The sequence below is a fragment of the Thamnophis sirtalis genome, unplaced genomic scaffold (assembly GCF_051295495.1).
Source record: "Thamnophis sirtalis isolate CommonGarterSnake01/CBP01778 unplaced genomic scaffold, rThaSir2_p1.2 scaffold_1, whole genome shotgun sequence".
NCBI lineage: Eukaryota > Metazoa > Chordata > Lepidosauria > Squamata > Natricidae > Thamnophis > Thamnophis sirtalis.
This window is the reverse complement of record NW_028261381.1, coordinates 23340660-23357555: the sequence shown is the minus strand read 5'-3', so window position 1 is coordinate 23357555 and position 16896 is coordinate 23340660. Positions and strand designations below refer to the sequence as shown.

At 40.9% G+C, this 16896-nt stretch overlaps 1 protein-coding gene and 1 long non-coding RNA gene across 2 annotated transcripts in view; one reads left to right on the top strand and one right to left on the bottom strand.

Annotated features, from left to right (window-relative positions):
* The window catches only part of LOC148049357 (uncharacterized), a 354694-nt gene that overhangs the window by 257901 nt on the left and 79897 nt on the right, over nt 1–16896 (bottom strand). The window lies entirely within an intron of this gene.
* The window catches only part of RAPGEF4 (Rap guanine nucleotide exchange factor 4), a 190658-nt gene continuing 186240 nt past the window's right edge, over nt 12479–16896 (top strand). Inside the window, exon 1 of the mRNA XM_087709067.1 lies at nt 12479–12848. Coding sequence (XP_087565193.1) covers nt 12784–12848 — 65 coding nt within the window. The 5' untranslated portion in view covers nt 12479–12783. The remainder of the gene's footprint in view (nt 12849–16896) is intronic.

The window sequence follows — 16896 nt, the reverse complement described above, 5'->3', positions numbered from 1 at the left end:
ACTTATTTACAAATTGATATAATTATTAAACATCCATTAAGCCTAGCTATTATTGCAACCTTTCAACATAAAGCATATTAAATTTAAAGTAAATTTATATTATGACATTTTGTTACATCATCCTGAAATCATCCCATGATATTACATCTTTATATTCTATTCTATATAAAATTGTTTAACTTTTGTAAAAAGGGTTTTCAACATCATCTCCATATCCTCACTTACAGTATTGTATAAAATTTCATATTATCAATCTAGTATATATAAATGCTTTGTTATCATTATTAATCATTTATTTGATTATAGCTATTATTACATTGTACATAGCACTCAAAATTTAACTACATGTAACTAAAACTTATTGTGACATTTCATTTCATCATTCTGTATCCTTCCAGAGATAGTGTAGGCCAATATCTCGTGCCATTTGTAAAGTCTGTATTCCAAGTGTTTTCTTGATAAGTCTTATGTGGACTTCTCTTAAGAACTTGTTGTTCATTGCATGTTTTTATAAGAATTCGAAACCCTTTATCTGCTCTTTTTATCAGCTTCACTTTTGTTATCATTAGTGCTTTTGCCGAGATTACTCTCATTATTTCTTCCAAATTTTATCTCCTTTCTTCATCTATTTTCTGACATCCGAAATGAAGATCCGGTTCATCAATTTATCCTTTCCGTATTTCACATTTGTCAATTCCTTCCACTCTCAGTTTGCTGTCAGTGTCAACAATTTTCTTATCACTTTAATATGTCTCTGTTATTTTTTCAGCTCTGTCCTCAAACTTCATCGCTGTCCCTGTACTTTCTGTATTTTGATCTATAATTTCAAGTCTCTTTTCAATTCTCTCTGTAATTATTAAAACTTTTTGAATTTCTAAGAAAATTCTTTGTAAAGTTTCTTCTTCATATTGTGCCATTTTCCAGGTTATAAACACTGCCAAAACATCCGAGACTTTTTAGGTCAAACAAATTCAGTGGAGTTTTTCAAATCAAAGCTTTCTCTTTCCTTCAAAGCAACACCTGTATCAACAAAACATTTTCACTGAGCCTTTCTGTAAACAAGGCTTATAGCTGTATCAGATATTGCCAAGCCTCTAGCTATAGATGGCAGTGTTACCTCTTTTCCATCTGTTTCTGCCTCTCTGTCTGAGAGAGGAAAAGAAAAAAGTGTAAAAATTACTCTCCATCCCAGCCTTACCAGAGAAGAAGCTTTTAATCCATGAATACAAAAAATGGAGAAAGTATAGAGGAAGAAGGAAAAGAAAGAGACCAATCCAGTTTAAAAGTAAGAGGCATTTGTAAAGAGTCCATCCATAGAAAACAAAGTTAAAGTAGAAAAGATAACACGATCATCTTAAACCAGAGTTAATTTTCTTCGGTCTTCAATTTTATTTTAAATTCCAATTCTTTTGGGTTTTCCCTTCTCTAATAATAAAAAATTTTCTCACCAATTCGACACACTCCTGTACTGCTTCTGTTTCAGAGGCTTGTCCCAACTTTTGGCAGCCATTTTGGTTGCTTCTCTTGTAGCTGGCAAAAAGAGCTTTCTCCTGGATCAATCAGGGGCTTTGCGATGCCTCTGAGATCAGCAGGACATGCTCTTCTCTATCACTGTTCCTTCAGAACAGTTTAGGTCCAAAAGGACCATCCAGAAACAGAGATATTGACAGCAATCCTGGAGACCCAATATTGCATGTCATGTCATTGCAACATCAAGACGCATCCCAGTCCAGCTTTTCTCCTCCTCCACTTCTAATATGGTTCATGGAAAAAGGACAGATTGTCTGAACAATTGTCATCAATACAATCCAATTGCATCAATTGTCAATACAATTATCATCAATATGATTTGATGTTGATTCTTTACTAGTATGATTTGATTACTTACTTGTACCCTATGACTATCATTAAGTGTTGTACCTTACAATTCTTGACAAATGTATCCTTTTCTTTTTATGTACACTGAGAGCATATGCACCAAAGACAAATTCCTTGTGTGCCCAATCACACTTGGCCAATAAAGAATTCTACTCTATTCCATTCCATTTCATTCCATTCCATATTTTCTATTCTATTCTATTCTATTCTATTCTATTCTATTCTATGCAATGCAATGCAATGCAATGCAATGCAATGCAATGCAATGCAATAAATACACGGGTGCCCAGGAAACCAATTTTTTAGACCCAAATGCAAAAACAGATGCCAAGATGAGATTCAGGGTGGAATTCCATGCTTAAAAATGGTGCTGCTGCTGTTTTTAAAAATTGAGCCTTTTTGGTGCCCAGGGAAGAAAACGTGTGATGTTGGTCAGTGTATTTAATCACTGGTATCAATATGATTATCATACACTGAGCGAAGCAAATTTTTATAGAAAAGTGGGAATGATTCAGTAATAATAATACACAGGTGTTGTGATAAGAATCATAACCGCTCGCAGGATTGAATTTCTGTGTTGTCATTTATTACACTCTTTCACAACGAGGTAAGAAAGCAGGGTAAAGGTGAGATATGGTGCTATTAGTCAGTTTGAAGACCTACTCACATTTGCTTGGGTGTGAATGTATATATATATATATATATATATATATATATATATATATATATATATATATATATATATATATATATATATATATATATATATATATATATATATATATATATATATATATATATATATATATATATATACACACATACACATACACATACACATAGACACATTATTTGAATGCCATCTTTCTGTTTCATAACCTGTAGGTCAGCAGATAGCAGTAATACATGCAAATTTAAAGGTAATCAAAACAATTGAATATATGTAGATATTACCATGTGACCCCTGAAATAAGCGTTTGGCCTTATTTTCAGGGAGGTCTTATTATTTTTGAGGTGCAGGAGGGGGCGGGCGTGGTCACATCATGGCTGTTGCTGTGTTGCAATATTTTCAGGGAGGGCTTATTTTCAGGGGAGGTCTTATTTTAGTGCATGCGCTCAAAATCCCGATTGGGCTTATTATCCAGGGAGGTCTTATTTTCAGGGAAACAGGGTACCTTTATGCACCAACATGGAATCCAATAACCCAGTTCCTTTTGTTTTGTTTTAAATTCAAGTTGGAAACTTTTCCTTTGTTTTTGCCAGCAGGTAGCTTCTGAACATTATAGGGTTTTTTGCGTTGTTATTACTTTTGAGGATTCTATGGCACAATAGGATACTATGGATTTTTTTATAACTACTACCTACCATCTATTTCAAGAAGCAAAAGCATCCCTTACCTAGGAGATTTGGGGGGGAGGGAGAGAACAAAAGTTTTCCCCATCTTTATCTTTGTTTTTCACTTTCTGGAATGCTTTCCTGCAAGGTCATGTCCTTCTTGGTTTTATGCAAGTTGTTTGCTCTTTGGTATTTTATTCTGACCGTCAAATGGAGGCTAAAACATATGAAGAACAGTTGCAGGAACTGGGTATGTCTAATTTGATAAAGAGAAGGACTAGGGGAGACATGATAGCAGCGTTCCAATATCTCACAAAGAAGAGGGAGTCAAACTATTCTCCAAAGCACCTGAGGGTAGAATAAGAAGCAATAGGTGGAAGCTACTGTATTTTTTTAAAAGCGCTCAAAAGCCCAATTGGGCTGGTATTGTTTTTGAGGAAAAAGGGTAGTTATCTTGGATATGGTTCCCCCCCCCTCAAAAGACAACTGGACTGTTTTTTTTTCCCTTGAGGAAGAACAAGAAAACATTTCGCTTCTCATTCAAGATGCTTCATCAGTTCTGATGGCTTCTCATCCCTTCTATCCTTACACACACACACACAAACACACACACACACACCACCACCACCACCACCACCACCACCACCACCAGAACTGATGAAGCTTCTTGCATTAGAAGTGAAACATTTTCTTCTTCCTCCTCAAGGAAAAAGAAAAAAAACTGGAACGATCTCCCCGTGGAGATTCGGACCCTCGCCACCCTTCAGGCTTTCCGCAAAGCCGTTAAAACCTGGCTGTTCCGGCAGGCCTGGGGCCGATGAGTTCCCAGTCCCACTCGAATTGTTGCGGCTGTTGATGAGTTTTTAAGCTGTTTGTATTTGTCTGTCTTTTCGGTTTTTGTATTTTCCCTTTCCCCTATTTAGTTTGTTAGCCGCCCTGAGTCCCCTCGGGGAATAGGGCGGCATACAAGTTCAATAAAACTAAACTAAACTAAACAAGGAGCCCAGTTGTCTTGGAAGTGGGGGGGGGGGAAACACCTTTGAGATTCAGAGAGGAGATAAGAAAACAGGCAATCCAGGAAAACAGAATTTAAAATGAACTATTTTTGTACTGTGTTATATCGTTACATCGGATAAATATGAAAACTCCTGTGAAAATAAGAGCACAAACAAGGTTAACAATATTTCTGTACTTTGTTTTGATTGTTCATAGAGCAACAGCCTTCATCTGAAAATCTTTTGGGCCTCTATCTTGATCAACTGAGTTGCAAACTGGGATCCTCTTAGGATGTAAAGTGGCATCTCTTATTATAAAGAGATGCAATACAGACTGAGGAAGGTGGTAGGAAAACCAAGTATTCCACACTCATTGACTCCCCCTGACTTATTCTCTGGTTGTACATTCCCTCAATTTGGGTGTGGGGGCTATAGGTGTTGTTTGGCACCAGTTGCTTTGTTACATTTAGTCTGACTTTATTCAACACATTGTATGGTGATTTTGGCTTAATGTTTTGGGTGGACCTATCCATTGCATTCTGTAAATTAAAGTTTATCACTTGGTTCATTTTGCAAATCCAGATGATTATCGTCTGTTAAACAAATCCTATGTTTTCACAGTGTTTAAACCCAAGCAGAGTCCTGTTCACTGCCTTTCAAGTTGTCCTCATTTTCCATCTTATTGCTTGGAATTCTACCCGTTTACTCTTTGTATTCTTGTTCTACTCTCTTGTAATTTGGCTTAGCTTTAGACAAACTAAATTGACCCTCATGTCTAATCAACGTGCTTTAGATCCCATAGATTTTGTTTTCTCTGAGAGTGGCCAAATGCGTGCATAAGGGAGCTTCTTGGTATCTAACTTATAGATCAGTGGGTCTCAACCTTCCTAATGCCGCGACCCTTTAATACAGTTCCTCATGTCCTCAAGATTATTTTTGTGTTTTCCATATTTTTTTGAAAATATGTGTTTTCCAATGGTCTTAGGTGACCCTTGTGAAAGGGTTGTTCGACCCCCAAAGGGGACCCGACCCACAGGTTGAGAACCACTGTTATAGATGATGTCAAATTGTGGTTTTTTTTAGCTTGAGAAAGTTCCTTTGTTTTTCTAGTTATGGTTATTACTTATAGCAACCCAGTATAAACACATGATGGAGAAGTCTAGAAATGATTTGGAATATATCTAAATTGGACCCATAAACATACCATATATGAAATACATAAAATTTGTCCAAAACCCATGATAAGGGCTTATTGCCAAGAGAAATTTCTGCAAGCAATTAGGGACACTCTCCTACAAAGAAAGAGATTTTGAAAAGTGATTTTGAACAAACTATTTTGGATTGCTGCTGTTATTCTGTCACCTGTACTGTGCAGCAGCATCTTTTCCTGAGTTGATTGACCTAATATCTGGCTTACCAATAGAGTTTCCCAGGTTTATTGTGCTAAGACTATTGCATAGTCATGGCAACTCCCCCCGCCTTTTGCTAAACCGGATGTGGGCGTGGCCAGCACGTGACGCATCTGGCCTGTTGGCTGCGAGTTTGGCAGCCCTCTGCTAAGGGATTTCAGTGTGTTAGATGAGGGGTCTGAGGTGGCTCAAGAGATCATGACCACCATAACCATGGGGTCATCCTAAATCCCAACCAGTTATGGCCTTATCTGGATCAAGAGGTCCTCTTCACTGTCACCCATGCCTTAGTCAATTCGTCTATGGACTGCTACAATTCACGCAACGTGTGTCTACTCTTGAAGACCATCCAGAAATTTCAGTTGGTCCAGAATGCAATAGCTTGTATAGTTATGGGCACAAGGTGTTTGCCATATAAAATTCCTGTTTTGAAAGGTGCATTGGATAACAATCTATTTCTGAATATAATTTAAAGTAGCAGTTGCTACATTTAAAATCCTTATGTGGCTCAGGGCCTGATTATATTCAGAATTATCCAGATCTGGTGGCTTTTGTCCAGAGGTGGGTTTCAAAAATTTCAGCAATGAGTTCTCTGCCCGGTTGCTGAGTGGGCGTGGCCATGTTGAGCATGGCTTAGTCAGCATCCTGTACCATGGCAGGGGTGTGTTTCACCCCCCCTGCCATGGAGGCTTTCCTCAAGCCTCCGGGAGGGTGAAAACTGCCTTCCCCGGGCTCTGGAGGCCAAAAACTTATGGTAGGCCCATTTCCCCCCCCTCCCTGAGCATCCGCACAGGCCCTGCACTTATCTTGCATCCAAATGGGCTGCGTGGAGACTCCTGGGAGGAGTGGGGCGGGCGGGGCCAGCCAGGGGTGGGATTTGGAGGTTCTCCGAACTGGCCATAACATTAGCTACGGGTTGAACCTGTAGCAGCCCACCCCTGCTAGAAGAGAAGCCTCTCTGGTTCTCACCTCTATGGATTGTCTCCAGAGGCTGGGTAATCCTGCCTCTCTTCTCTGGAACAGTGTTTCCCCAATGATTAGGATGACTCAACTTTCTTGGATGTTCATAAAGCAATCAAGACTTGTCTTTTTCAGTGATACTTTGGGGTCTGAGGAGTTGAACTGATCTTCCTGCAGGGGAATATTGTCAGCAATTGAGCTGTTTCTTGGTAGTTTTTTTTAATTGGTTTTCTAATTCTATAAGACTAACAATCTTATTAGATCTTATTTCTTTTTTCGGATCTTTAAGCTGTTCAGTTACTTTTGCAGTTAAAGTAGCATATCAACTGGATAAATAAAAGAAGGAAGGGGGGAAAAAAGGAAAATAGTGCTTGAGAATTAGAGTGCTGCCAGAGAAAAGGTCCCGTTCAGTGATCTCATCATTGTAATACACCGATAGAATATATTTGAGTCTTGAATGGTAAAAAAATGTTAAAGACTCTGTCAAATTAATTTGATCCTGGTGGGTAGGTCTGTGTACAGTGTTTTCTTTGATAACAACATGGAAGTGTCCTCTGGGTTTTTAAATTTTATTTTCCAGTCTACATAAAGCCATGAGATTTCTTGATGGTCTTTCATCCAATTACTATCTAGATCCACCCTTAGTTTTTGAGATTGCCATGGTTAGACGGAGGCTGCCTCCTAGGGTTAGACAAAGGCTAAAATGAGTGAGATCAACTTCTGGTTTTTGTGTGTGTGTGTGTGTGTGTGTATTTCTAATGTGCAGCATTAGAGAAATGGTTTTCAGTGCATTCTTTCCATTTACACAATGGATTGCACATGTGGATGATGGATTAAAAACTTCTTCGTGGCTTAAATCAAACAATAGGGGATTCATTTGTTAAATAAATATGGAACAAAATCCTTGTTTATTAGTGAGCAAGACTATGTGGCACGTTAAAGGCAGAAAAGGTACTTTAGAGAATGCAAGGACACTCACATAGCAACTACCAGCAGTTCCTTAAAATAGCTAAATCTTTTCCTCAAATTGTAGGGCTGCCCTTTGAAGCAGCAGTGTAATCCAAGGAAAATATACACTATGTCTGGTTTAAGGAGTAATAAACAGGTGCGAGGTGACTCACCATTTTTAAAGCTTTTAACCTGGAATCCTGTATGGTCCTACAAGTAAACATAATTACCAAATGCATAAAGTAGGCTCAAATATCTTCCACAGGCAATGCTGTTTGCTAAACACACATTTTTGAAAAACTGCTTTAGATGTGTGCATAATGAATACATTGTAGTGAATAGCGTTTGCCTTCTAGGATCAACTATCAACAAATAAAGAAACCATCAGTCAAGAAATATGCGCTAGACTAGCACTTAAAAATGAGTAATAATTAATAATATAATATAATGATAATAATAATGAATAAGGTACATGGGAAATATATTTAATGAAGGACATGGAAAATATATTCAGATGGCAAGGTGTGTCTGTACCTATAAAGTTTAGAATTGTACAGGCAATGGCTCCTCCCTTGTCACTCTATGGAAATGAAAGCTGGACTTTGAAGAAGCAAGAGAAAAGGAACTTTGGTATTTTTGCTTTTGAACTTTGGTGTTGGAGAAGATAGCTGAGAATACCATAAACAGCTGAGAAAAATAAATGGTCGTCCAACAAATCAACCCAGAGGCTCAAATGATAATATTTGGTACATTATGCAAAGACCTATGTCAGGCTTGCAGCCATATTCTCTTGTGGATCTTAGCCCTTTCACACTTTCTATTATTCTACTATGCATTTTCTATTGTGGGAAAATGGGAGGAGGGATTGTACAGTTAGATGGTATGTAGCCAAAACAAATTCTTTCTAGAAAGCCAAGGTCATCCTTTGTCTCTGCACCACTGCACCTGACCGGAACTGGATGGGTGGAAGCTGCCAGTATGGCAGTGGAAGATTGGACCATTTGATGGACTTGTGGGTGTGGGGGCAAGATCTTGAACTTTCAGCTGGGTGGGAAAACCTTCAGATTCAGGTTTTCCCAGATGTGCCAACATGGGTCTCTTAATAAATTGGAACTTTGAGCAATAGTTTGCTTTGGACTTTGATTTACTTTTGGATGCTACTTGGAATCCTAACAACCTACAATAGCGCCAGAGAGGGTATTCTATTTTCTTCACTACCGGTTCGGTAGTGGGAGCATGTGCAGAAGGTCTTTGATGACATCAGGATGGGTGGTGGAGCCTTGCACCACCACCACTATCAGTTCACTTGAACCGATGCAAATCAGCAGCATATCACCTCTGAGTCTATGTAGAAGTCTATAATGCTGGGAGAGGTGGAGGGAAAGGGAAGAAAAGGATGATGAGTAACAAACTCAAGTACAGTGGTGATGGTACACTGATGAAAGATATGAATGACCAGGTTGGTCAAAAACTATATAGAAAATGTGGTTGTTGAAAGTAGACATTAACTTGATGGTCATCATCATCAATGAATATGAAATGAATGAAAAGAGATACTAGTTATAAGGTACCATGTTAGGTAGAAATCAGGAGAGTGTGAGTTCTAATCCTGCTTTAGGCATGAAAGCTACCTGGCGGGTTTTCAGCACAGACACAAACTCAAACATACAGGTGAAACTCGAAAAATTAGAATATCATGCAAAAGTTCATTTGTTTCAGTAATGCAACTTAAAAGGTGAAACTAATATATGAGATAGACTCATTACATGCAAAGCAAGTTCAAGCCATGATTTGTCATAATTGTGATGATTATGGCTTACAGCTCATGAAAACCCCAAATCCACAATCTCAGAAAATTAGAATATTGTGAAAAGGTGCAATATTCTAGGCTCAAAGTGTCCCACTCTAATCAGCTAATTAAGCCATAATATCTGCAAAGGGTTCCTGAGCCTTTAAATGGTCTCTCAGTCTGGTTCAGTAGGAATCACAATCATAGGAAAGACTGCTGATCTGACAGTTGTGCAGAAAACCATCATTGACACCCTCCATAAGGAGGGAAAGCCTCAAAAGGTAATTGCAAAAGAAGTTGGATGTTCCCAAAGTTCTGTATCAAAGCACATTAATAGAAAGTTATGTGGAAGGGAAAAGTGTGGAAGAAAAAGGTGCACAAGCAGCAGGAATGACCATAGCCTGGAGAGGATTGTCAGGAAAAGGCCATTCAAAAGTGTTGGGGACTTTCACAAGGAGTGGACTGAGGCTGGAGTCAATGCATCAAGAGCCACCACACACAGACAGATCCTGGACATGGGCTTCAAATGTCGTATTCCTCTTGTCAAGCCGCTCCTGAACAACAAACATCAGAAGCATCTTACCTGGGCTAAAGAAAAACAGACCTGGTCTGCTGCTCAGTGGTCCAAAGTCCTTTTTCTGATGAGAGCAACTTTTGCATCTCATTTGGAAACCAAAGACCCAGAGTATGAAGGAAGAATGGAGAGGCACACACTGCAAGATGCTTGAAGTCCAGTGTGAAGTTTCCAGTCTGTGTTGATTTGGGGTGTCATGTCACCTGCTGGTGTTGGTCCACTGTGCTTCATTAAGTCCAGGGTCAACACAGCCGTCTACCAGGAGATTTTGGAGCACTTCATGCTTCCTTCCGCAGACAAGCTTTATGGGGATGCTGACTTCATTTTCCAGCAGGACTTGGCACCTGCTCACACTGCCAAAAGCACCAAAACCTGGTTCAATGAGCATGGGATTACTGTGCAAACTCGCCTGACCTGAAGAGAATGTATGGGGCATCGCCAAGAGAAAGATGAGGGACATGAGACCGAACAACGCAGAAGAGCTGAAGGCCGCTATTGAAGCATCCTGGTCTTCCATAACACCTCAGCAGTGCCACAGGCTGATAGCTTCCATGCCACGCTGCACTGAGGCAGCAATTGCTTCAAAAGGGGCCCAAACCAAGTACTGAATACATATGCATGCTTATACTTTTCAGAGGTCCGATATTGTTCTATGTACAATCCTTGTTTTATTGATTGCATGTAATATTCTAATTATCTGAGATTGTGGATTTGGGGTTTTCATGAGATGTAAGCTATAATCATCACCATTATGACAAATCACGGCTTGAACTATCTTGCTTTGCATGTAATGAGTCTTATCTCATATATTAGTTTCACCTTTTAAGTTGCATTACTGAAATAAATGAACTTTTGCATGATATTCTAATTTTTCGAGTTTCACCTATACATATACTCCAAGTCCTATCAAAAGAAGTCCTGGTGTCCCCTTGCTAATGATCTCTGTCTGATACAGAAAATATCAACAAATAATATGCCTATTACATATTGTAGAAAGTTAACACCCACCCCCCTCCTAGAAGAATGAAGTATTCTAGGAAATATTAAAAAGGCAGAATGTTATATTTCCTGGATGAGAAATGGAGAAACATGTTTTTTGAGGCAGGAAGCAGACTCTCTTCCTCCTCAATAGCCCACAGCAGATGTCAGCACTTTAGAGATAAAGAGATGGCTAGGTCTATTCATAAGCAAATACCCTCACCTACAAAGATAAGATTAACCCTCAGCCATAATAGGAATTGCCCAAAGCCCCTCCATTACATCACCCAGCATGATTCAACCAAGTCTGGGACACAGATAGCCTACAAAGTTAGCTAAGACCCCCATCCCCTAGGAGCCTCACAACCAATAGGACACTTGCCCTTGCCACAGGAACAGGAAGCTCAAGTTAAAAACTCAAGAGAGGGTATAAATAACACTCACTCTCCACTCCCTGTGTTCAGCTGCTCAGGACCTAAAACTCATGTGGTCCTGTTCACCATTAAACCAGTGGTGAAATTATTATTTTTTACTACCAGTCTTGTGGGCATTGCTTGGTGGGTGTGGCAGGGGAAGGATACTGCAAAAACCCCATTCTCTCCCCACTCTGGGGCCAGCCAGAGGTGTTACTTGCCGGTTCTCCAAAACACTCAAAATTTCTGCTACTGGTTTGCCAGAACCTGCTGGATTTCACCCCTGCATTAAACCATCCTTCCAAGCAGCCCCCATATTTCTAGTGTCTTTCTCCCGTAATATATTGTAATACACAATGGACAAGTACATGCAGTTTTCTTGGCAAGGTTTTTCAGAGGTGATTTGCCCTTGCCTCCTTCCCAGGTTTGTAGGTGACTGGTCCAAGGTCACCCACCTTGGGTCTGTGCCTAAAGCAGGACTCCAAGGCTCTCATTTTATAGCATGGTGCCTTAACCACTATGCTAAGTGGTTAAGGCACCATCCCAAACTGACTCCTCAGTCACAGGTGACCGGAGGCTGGTTTTCCCACTGTTGGCGACTCCAGGCGAGACACGAAAAGCTGACTTGATAAAAATCCCTGCGTGGAAGTTACTCTGCAATAAACTGTGCGAGAGCAACAACCACCAGGCCTTGTTTCTGAGTGGAAATAAACATCCATGGTGAAGTTTATATCATGTGAACTTTCATTCCCCCCCCCCCCATGCTCAGGAGGGACCTTCAGCATATGGAGCAGGTGCTCTTCCAACCAGCCCTTAAAATGTAGACAGTAACTAAAGAGTCTGTCGCAAAAATTTTAAAAAAATTCTAGCAGATTATATCCTCTCCTGGTTGACTTTTTTTTTTTTTTTTTTTTTGCTATTAGTTGTGCGACTGCTGGTTTGTGTCCTTGCACATCCCAGCTGTGAAGAGGGCCAGAGGGGGGGGGGTAAAGTCAAGACACCCACTCCTATTTCTCCTTCTGCAGAGGAGATAGGTCCCTCTGCCTGCATTATCGCCGCTGACTCCAGTGGGCTCGCGGCATCAGGGTTATATATAGCCAATCGTGGCCAAGGGAGGCTGCGTGCTTCTCCAGGAGGACCCGGCACAGGAGCCCGTAAAGCGGAGGGGAAAGCAAGCGAGAAGGGAAGGGACGGTGGGAGGGGTGGTGGTGGCCGAGATTGATGGGCTCGGAGGCTCTGCCTACCGCACTGCCACGGGACGGGCGGGAGGCCGCAGCAAGAGCCCGCAGCCAGCCTGGCAGAACAACCTTACCCATCCTCTTTTAGGGCAGGCAGGCGGGAGTTCAGAAGAGGCGACGGCGGGCATCGCGGGGAGAGAAAGAGGCGGGCAGGGAAAGGAAGGAAGGAAAAAGGAAGGAAGGAAGGGAGAAGAGACCCATCACTCATTGCAACCGCGGCGGCAACTAAACGGCATCGGTAGCCGTCCGGGGAAATCTGGGCAAATATGGTGGCTGTTCACACTTCTCATTCTTCCTCCTCCACCGAGTGGATCGCTTGCTTGGATAAAAGGTACCGGCACCTCTGCGGATACAGCAGGATGGCATGTGTGTGTGTGTGCGCTGTGTGTTTGTGTGTGGAGGGGGGGGAAGCTGGAGGGAGGGGCTGGCAGCACAGCAGCATGTGCTCGCATCCCCACCCCACGAATACACACATCACCCATAAAATGAAATCTCCGCTACAATTATTTCATCTATCACGCGCCACGCATGATCTGGAAATTCGGAATCAATCTCTCTCTCTCTCTCTCTCTCTCTCTCTCTCTCTCTCTCTCTCTCTCTCTCTCTCTCTCTCTCTCTCTCTGTGTGTGTGTGTGTGTGTGTGGAAGATAGATAGATAGATATGGATGGATGGATGGATAGATAGGTAGATATGGGGTGGAGCGCTCGGCGTGGAAGAAGACGGCGGCGAGGACAAGGGCTTTTTCTTCGGGTGACCAGAGGACAGTTGCTTTACTGCCCTCTCGAGCATAATAAAACCCCCACGGAAGTCTGGTGGCTATAAAAGAATGCACCTTTAAAGAGAGGCGAAGGAGCCCTCCCTGGCTCTGCACAGGCCTGCCCTTGCCTGCTGCAGGTACCCTCCAGGGCTGCGGGCGGGGAGGCCTCATGGTAAAAGAAACAGGCGGGTCATTTAAGAGCTCCCTAAAGGTCCCAGCAATAGGTAGACTTGCCCTCTGGGTATTAATGAGAGGAAGGTGAGGCCGGGGATTGAGCCCAGGAAAGTTAAATAAATGCTAGGTTAAGAAAACTGGGATATTTCTCAAGGTTTTGGCCTCAATGTCCCTTATGCTGTTTCCTCAGGGATTTGAAGCACCTGGCAGCCTCATCCAGATGCTTCTATGAAGCCATACAGCCGACTTCTTGCATGTCATATTGCGAGGTGGTGTTGGCATGGCCTGCATTATTATATTCATAGGGAGTAAATGTGATAAACCTTGGTAACATTTTCAGATTTATATTTAAAGAGCAGGAAAATGGAGTTAACCATAGAGCATCAGAAAAGATCAGATCAGGCTATACATCTGCTAGTTGGCACTAATTTAAAGGACAGTAGATCTCTCGAGGTACATTCTTCTCCCATTATCCAGATCTCTGGCTTGAGGCTCTGGGGAATCTTCGCTTTTTGGGGGGAAGTCTTACATGGAAAAAGACACTAACAGTTCATTTGTTTTGGAAATGCCCAGGAGGTGTGGATGACTTTTGAAATGTGGTTGACAGAATTGATGGAATGGAATCTTACTGTACAAGGAAGGCTATAGGCTCTTCACTGTATATTAGAAAGATGTACCCTATGTGAATAGCCTGCCTTCCAATTCTCTTTTGGGTCAAGAACCTGTACCTGGTGTTTTACCAAATGCATGTACAAAGATGTGGCAGTCTAAAGAAACCTCCCCAAATTGAGTGCCTGACATTGAATGTTATCTCTGCTAATTCCCAGATGGCATAATTATGGGAATTGGGGTGTGTTCGGGGTGAAGTCAACTTACCTTTGCTACCGGTTTGCAAATGTGAGAGTGTGTGCACTTTGCTCGCACACGCCACCTCCATGCATGTGCAGGACCTTCCACGCATGCACAGAGTGTCAAAAATGGGACATGATGACACCTGGGTGGGTGGGCGGAGCCTCTCGCTGCCACTCCAGCGGTTCACCCGAACTGGATAGAACCAGTAGAATTTCAGCCCTGGGTGTGTTATGGTACATATAGAAGGCATCAAACTCGGGAGGGCTGAAATTCAGCAGTTTTCTGACAGGTTCTGGATAACTGGTAGCGGAAATTTTGAGTAGTTCAGAGAACTGGCAAATACCACCGCTGGCTAGCCCCAGAATGGTGTGGGAATGGGGATTTTGCAGTATCCTTCCCCTGCCACACCCGCCAAGCCACTTCCACAGCATAGGTAGTTGTTGTTTTATTAATTTCACCACTATAAGCTAAGATTTATTTATGAAATTGATAGCTATATCTAAACAACAATGGTACCTTGGTTCTCAACTGAAACTCATCAAATTTAGTACTGATTTTGATGTGAAAGTTTTGTCTCAGTATACTCATCCTTTAACTGAACTTCTTGGTGTTGTCTGCCTTGTGACTCACTACATTAGTCCTTATGGGAAAAAATTTGCTTAGTACTCATTTTTGGTACTCATTGTACTTCCCGGAACCAATTAATGATGAGTACTGAAGTACCACTGTAATATGGCAAAATAATCCCTATACTCTTCCCTAGCCTAAAGGCTGTTTAATAATATCTTTACAACCATGCATCATAATTGTAGTTGCCTTTGGATGCTGATAGTACATTCATGAATCAGTTTATAAACTTACTAATGAACAGTCTCCAAGTATGGGTGTTAGTCATTTTCGTTCATCAGCTGTTAGTCATTTTTGCTCCTGAATATTGAAAAGTAAAAAGAGTAGTAAAAAAGATATTTTTTTAAAAAAATGAACAATTATTTTTTAAGTTTCAAATGAGACGAAGGACAGTTATGGATTCAGTCGGTCACCAGCAATCATCACTTGTTAACCTTATTACGTATATACTTTCATTGTTTTTTTGTGGTTAATGTCAGCAAACATCCCTTAACTCCGCCCCCCCCCCCAACTTTGAATGTTGATAGTAGCATCCATAGGTTGAAATCCCAATGGCAAGGATGACCTTGCTTGATATTAGAAGTCAATAAAATCAGCTCTAGTTAGTACTTGGAATACGCACTATCTGAGAATTCTCAGGCTATGATCTAAATGTGAAGTTGATATAAGCATACCACGAGAAGACAGTGGGGAATGGCTTCTTTGATACTACCCAGAACATTACAAGACACTTACATGGATGTAATCCACAAGAGTCAAGTTTAAGTAGAGGCCATCTTTACAATGGAAGTGGCTTATAGGACTGCAGATAAGAGAGCAATAGTTCAATTTTGAAGTTGGGCTTCTAAATGGAAGTAATGGTGCCAAATAAGCCCTCTTTATCATCATTAATCCTTCAATTTATTAACGTGTAACATTTGTTACATCATGGTCTTTTGCATATATAAAGGTTTCCCTGAGAATATTCATTTGTATTATTTTTCTTCTTTTCACTTCCTTTTATGAGCCTATATGGTCATTGTTCAAACTTTAACACATTCACCCCGTGATATATATGCATACTACAGTTACCTATGCTTTGGGAAAGTTTGTTGGATTGAATACCTCGATTCAATATCTCGACTCACTGGAGAAGAGCCTAATGCTGGGAAAGATGAAGGGCAAAAGAAGAAGGAGACGATAGAGAATGAGGTAGCTGGATGGAGTCACCGAAGCAATAGGCATGAACTTAAATGGACTCTAGGGATGGTAGAGGACAGGAAGGCCTGGAGGAATGTTGTCCAGGGGGTCACGATCAGTGGTGGGTTCCTACTGGTCCAGCCCAACCCTAGTCACGATGGATCGGACACGACTTTGCAACTAACAAAAACAACAAGGATACCTTGAATATTTGGTATTCCTCTTTTAGATTCAATTTTTTAAAAATGTTTTCCAGTTGTGGCATGTTCCCATTGAAAGAGAAGAGAATGTAAAACTAATCTATTCCTGCAATTGCCATAATCCTTGCCAACCACAAACTCTGTCCACCTGCATTTGGAGACTGATGTGTTCAATATGAGTACAGTAAAACTACATGGCTTATATATATATAGGATATACAGGAGAAACTAGGCACTACAGATTTCTAATAAAAATGTGAGACATTCATATGGTTCATCCTACGAACATACATCAGAATAAAGTAGAAACTAGGAGGTAGAGTTTTGCAATGATAGAATGGGTCTGATTGTATGTGTCAAATAATAGTTTGGAAAAACGTGCTATTGTAGAGCATGATTACAGTAAGGGACAATGATCAGCTGAAAATTCTCAGTGATTTTCTGGTATTGTATCACTTTTTGTCCTTACTGAGGAGTGTTTTAGTTGGGAAACATTTATCTTTATATCTAAAGAACACCTCAGTTTGGCCTTGCTGAAAGAAGTTCTTTTTGGAATCACCTTTTCCAAGAAACTCAATCAGTACTAAAT